This window comes from Bison bison, unplaced genomic scaffold (assembly GCF_000754665.1).
Source record: "Bison bison bison isolate TAMUID 2011002044 unplaced genomic scaffold, Bison_UMD1.0 scf7180017864037, whole genome shotgun sequence".
In the NCBI taxonomy this organism is placed as follows: domain Eukaryota; kingdom Metazoa; phylum Chordata; class Mammalia; order Artiodactyla; family Bovidae; genus Bison; species Bison bison.
Window position 1 is genome coordinate 6,754,864 of NW_011494609.1, and position 4,053 is coordinate 6,758,916.

Sequence of the window (4,053 nt, forward strand, 5' to 3'; positions counted from 1 at the left end):
GGGCCGGCAGAGCAGGGACACAGAGGAGGCCGGGCGGCAGCAGCTGGGCTGGCAGGAAGAGGTGGGCACGCAGCAGGCGGGGTGGCACACGGGCCGGCAGAGGAGGGACACGGAGGAGGCCGGGCGGCAGCAGCTGGGCTGGCAAGAGGAGGCAGGGATGCACCCGGGGCGGCAGAGGAGGGACACAGAGGAGGAGGAGGGTCTGCAGCAGGGGGAGGCCTCACAGCAGACAGGTGTGCAGCAGACAGGCCTGCAGCAGACAGGGGTGCAGCAGACAGGCCTGCAGCAGACAGGGGTGCAGCAGACAGGGGTGCAGCAGACAGGGGTGCAGCAAACGGGCTCACAGCAGGCCTGCTGGCAGAGGGAGGAGGTGCAGCAGGAGGACTGGCAGCTGGACTGCTGGCAACATGAGGAGGTAGAACAGGGGGAGGCTTGATAGCACACAGGTGTGCAACAGACAGGTGTGCAGCAGACAGGCCTGCAGCAGACAGGTGTGCAGCAGACAGGCCTGCAGCAGACGGGTTCACAGCAGTCTTGCTGGCAGGGGGAGGAGGTGCAGCAGGAGGGCTGGCAGCTAGACTGCTGGCAGCATGAGGCCGGGCAGGAGCTGCTGCAGGCTGGCTGGCAGCAGGGGCTGGACTCGCAGCTCACTGGGGCACAGAGGAGGGTCAGGCGGGGGGCCGGGGTGCAGCAGCTGGGGGCACAGCAGGGGGGCTCACAGCAGCTCTCTGGACAGTCATAGCTTAGGTCGTTGGAGTAGACGGACAGGTTGGAGGCAGCCATGGTGGAGGTGATGGGGCTGGAAGAGGTGTGAGTGTGTGAGGGAGTGGATGGGTGAGGCTGTGTGATGTCCTTAGGTGGTTGGAGCTTATATACAGCTCTGGGGTGTGTGCTGTTGCATCACCGGGGCCCAGCAGAGTCTGCTTCCTTGTTGGAGCAGGTCCTGAGGATGCGCGTCATAATCCCGTGACAGGTCACTCAACTCGTTAAACTCCTGAGGAGTTGGAGCCTGGGGGATCCATGAAGCAGGGGTCCAGCCCCAGGGGCGGCGTCCAGTATCCTGGAGTCCATCCTGTGGGTAGACTCTAGACGGCCAGCACTCCTCACAGCCCCACCACCAGCATCTTTCCGGGGCTTCTCGCTATTATTCCCTTACTTCTCAACACTCAGTTGAATCACTAGCATGTTTTGTTCTTTTTAAATACTCTCTTGATTGGCATGTTATTTTCTCCTGAATTCATACACCAACGAAGGGTGCGTTGAGTGTCATGTTAGCTATGGATTCCTCATATATTCCTTTTATGACGTTGAAGAATTTCTCTTCTATTCCTAATTTTCTGAGTAATTTTTTAAATTATGAAATTGTGTTGGCTTTCGTCAAAATCCTTTCCTGCACCAAGTGAGATCGTGTCTTCTAAAGATTATTTATTTTATTAAGTTTAAAATTTTTGGTTGCCCTGGCTCTTTGTTTCTGTGGGAAGACTTTCTCTTATTGTGGAGCACAGGCTCTAGGAGCATGGGCCTCATTAGCTCAGTAGTTGTGGCTCGTGGCTCTACAGCGTGGGCTCTAGAGCAAGGGCTCAGGAGGTGTGGTGCATGGGCTTCGTTGCTGTGTGGCCCGTGGGATCCTCCTGCACCAGGAACTGAGCCTGTGTCCCCTGCACTGGCACGTAGGTTCTTCTTCACTGTACCACCAGGGTAGTCTGAGAACTTGTATCTTTTATTCCTTCATTCTGCTAATGCAGTATTTTACATTGGTTGATTTTTTTAAAACAATGTTGAGCCAACCTTGCATTCCTGGTATAAATGGCACGTGGTCATGGTATATAATCAGTTTGGTATGCTCTTGGAGTCAGGTTCCTAGTGTTTTGTTGAGCATTTTTGCATCTATGTTCATAAAGTATATTGGTGAATATTTTTCCTTACTTCTGGGAAATGCTGGCATCACAGAATGAGTTAGGAAGTGTTCTCTCGTCTGGCTTTTGGAAAAGCCTGAGAAGGTTTGGTGTTAGTTTATTATACGCTGGTAGAATTCACCAGTGAAGCCATCTGGTCCAGGGCTTTTTTCCCTGTGAGAGTATTAATTAATAATTCAATATTTTGTTATAGGTCTGTTGAGATTTTCTGTTTCTTTTTTTGTCAGTTCTGTTAATTTGTATATTTATTGAAAAATTTCTATTTCATCTAGGTTATAAGTTGTTGGCATACAAAATTGTCCTTGGTATTCTTTTATAATGCTTTTTATTTCTCTGAGGTTCATGGTAATATCCGTACTTTCAATTCTGAATTTAGTTACTGTACCTTCTCTCTTTTTTCTTTGCTAGTCTATCTGTATATCTTTCCAAGGAGTCAAACTTGGTTTTGTTAATTCTCTGCTGTTTTTCTGTCTGTTATGCCATTTATTTTCACTCTAATTTCAGTATTTCCTTCCATCTTTAGATTTAGTTTGCTCTTTTCTAGTTCTTCAAGGTATAAAGTTAGTTTATGGATTTGTGGTCATTCTTTTTAATATTTATTTAATATTTGGCTGCATTGGGTCTTAGTTGTGGCACGTGGGGTCTTCTTTGCAGCGTACGGGTTTCTTTCTAGTTGAGGTGTGCAGGCTCAGTAGCTGTGGCTCTCTTAGTTTCCTGACCATGAATCGAACCCACATACCCTGTATTGGAAGGCAGATTTTCAACCACTGGACCACCAGGGAAGTCCCTATTCTTCTTTTTTTTTTTTTAAAGTAGGCATTTAGAGGCTTAAATTCCCCTCTGCCCAGCCTTCACTGCATACCATAGGTTTGATACATTGTGTTTTCATTTTAATTCATTATCAGTATTTTCTAATTTCCTAACTTCTGTCTTTGACCCCCATTTAAAAAAATAATCTGTTGTTTAATTTTGACATATTGTGAATTTTCTAGTTTCTTTCTGTTATTGATGTTTAATTTCATTCCATTGTGATTGGAAAAGACCCTTTGTATGATTTCAGGTTTTTTTTTTTTAAAATTCACTGAGGCTTGTTTTGTGTCCTATATATGGCTTGTCCTGGAGAGCATTGAATGTGCTGTTGATGGGTGGTGTGTTCTGTGTGTTTGTTTTGACTAGTTGATTTGCAGTGTTTTTCGAGTCCTCTGTTTCCTTATTGATCTCCCTAGATGTTTTATCCATTATTGAACATGGGGTTTCCAAAGCCTCAACTGTTATCACAGAACTGTCTGGTTCTCACTTCAATTCTGCCAACATTTGCTTCATATATTTTTGGGTCTCAGTTGTGTGGTGCATATATATTTTTAATCCTTATATCATCTTGATGAATTCAGTCTTTTATTAATAGTGTTCTTCTCTTGTGCATTTTTGTGGTTGGTATAATGTGGATGAGTAGGTCCTTGGTAAGTGTTATGTGTCAGTCTTTCAATTCTTAGTGTGTTGATGGGGACTTAAGAATTCTTGAAAATAATAAGTTTATTATAGAGAAAGACAGCTATAAGTCATGGCTAGTTCTCTGCAGCCAAAGATGGTGAGGCTCTATACAGTCACAAAAACAAGACCGGGAGCTGACTGTGGCTCAGATCATGAACTCTTTATTGCCAAATTCAGACTTAAATTGAAGAAAATAGGGAAAACCACTAGACCATTCAGGTATGACCTAAGTCAAATCCATAACAATTATACAATGGAAGTGAGAAATAGATTTAAGGGACTAGATCTGATAGACAGAGTGCCTCATGAACTATGGACGAAGATTCGTGACACTGTACAGGAGACAGGGAACAAGACCATCCCCAAGAAAAAGAAATGCAAAAAAGCAATATGGCTGTCTGAGGAGGCCTTACAAATAGCTGTGAAAAGAAGAGAAGCAAATAGCAAAGGAGAAAAGGAAAGATATACCCATCTGAATGCAGAGTTCCAAAGAATAGCAAGGAGAGATAAGAAACCCTTCCTCAGTGATCAGTGCAAAGAAATAGAGGAAAACAACAGAATGGGAAAGACTAGAGATCTCGTCAAGAAAATTAGAGATACCAAGAGAACATTTCATGCAAAGATGGGCTCAATAAAGGACAGAAAT

At 45.0% G+C, this 4,053-nt stretch overlaps 1 protein-coding gene across 1 annotated transcript in view; it reads right to left on the minus strand.

Moving 5' to 3' along the window:
• The window catches only part of LOC104985005 (keratin-associated protein 10-8-like), a 5,092-nt gene extending 4,132 nt beyond the window's left edge, over window positions 1-960 (minus strand). The window contains exons 1-5 of the mRNA XM_010834994.1: window positions 905-960; window positions 483-799; window positions 398-431; window positions 187-280; window positions 5-138 (exon numbers count right to left, since the gene is read on the minus strand). Of these exons, the coding sequence (XP_010833296.1) occupies window positions 5-138; window positions 187-280; window positions 398-431; window positions 483-799; window positions 905-960 (635 nt within the window). The remainder of the gene's footprint in view (window positions 1-4; window positions 139-186; window positions 281-397; window positions 432-482; window positions 800-904) is intronic.
• Between the last annotated feature and the right edge of the window lie 3,093 nt (window positions 961-4,053).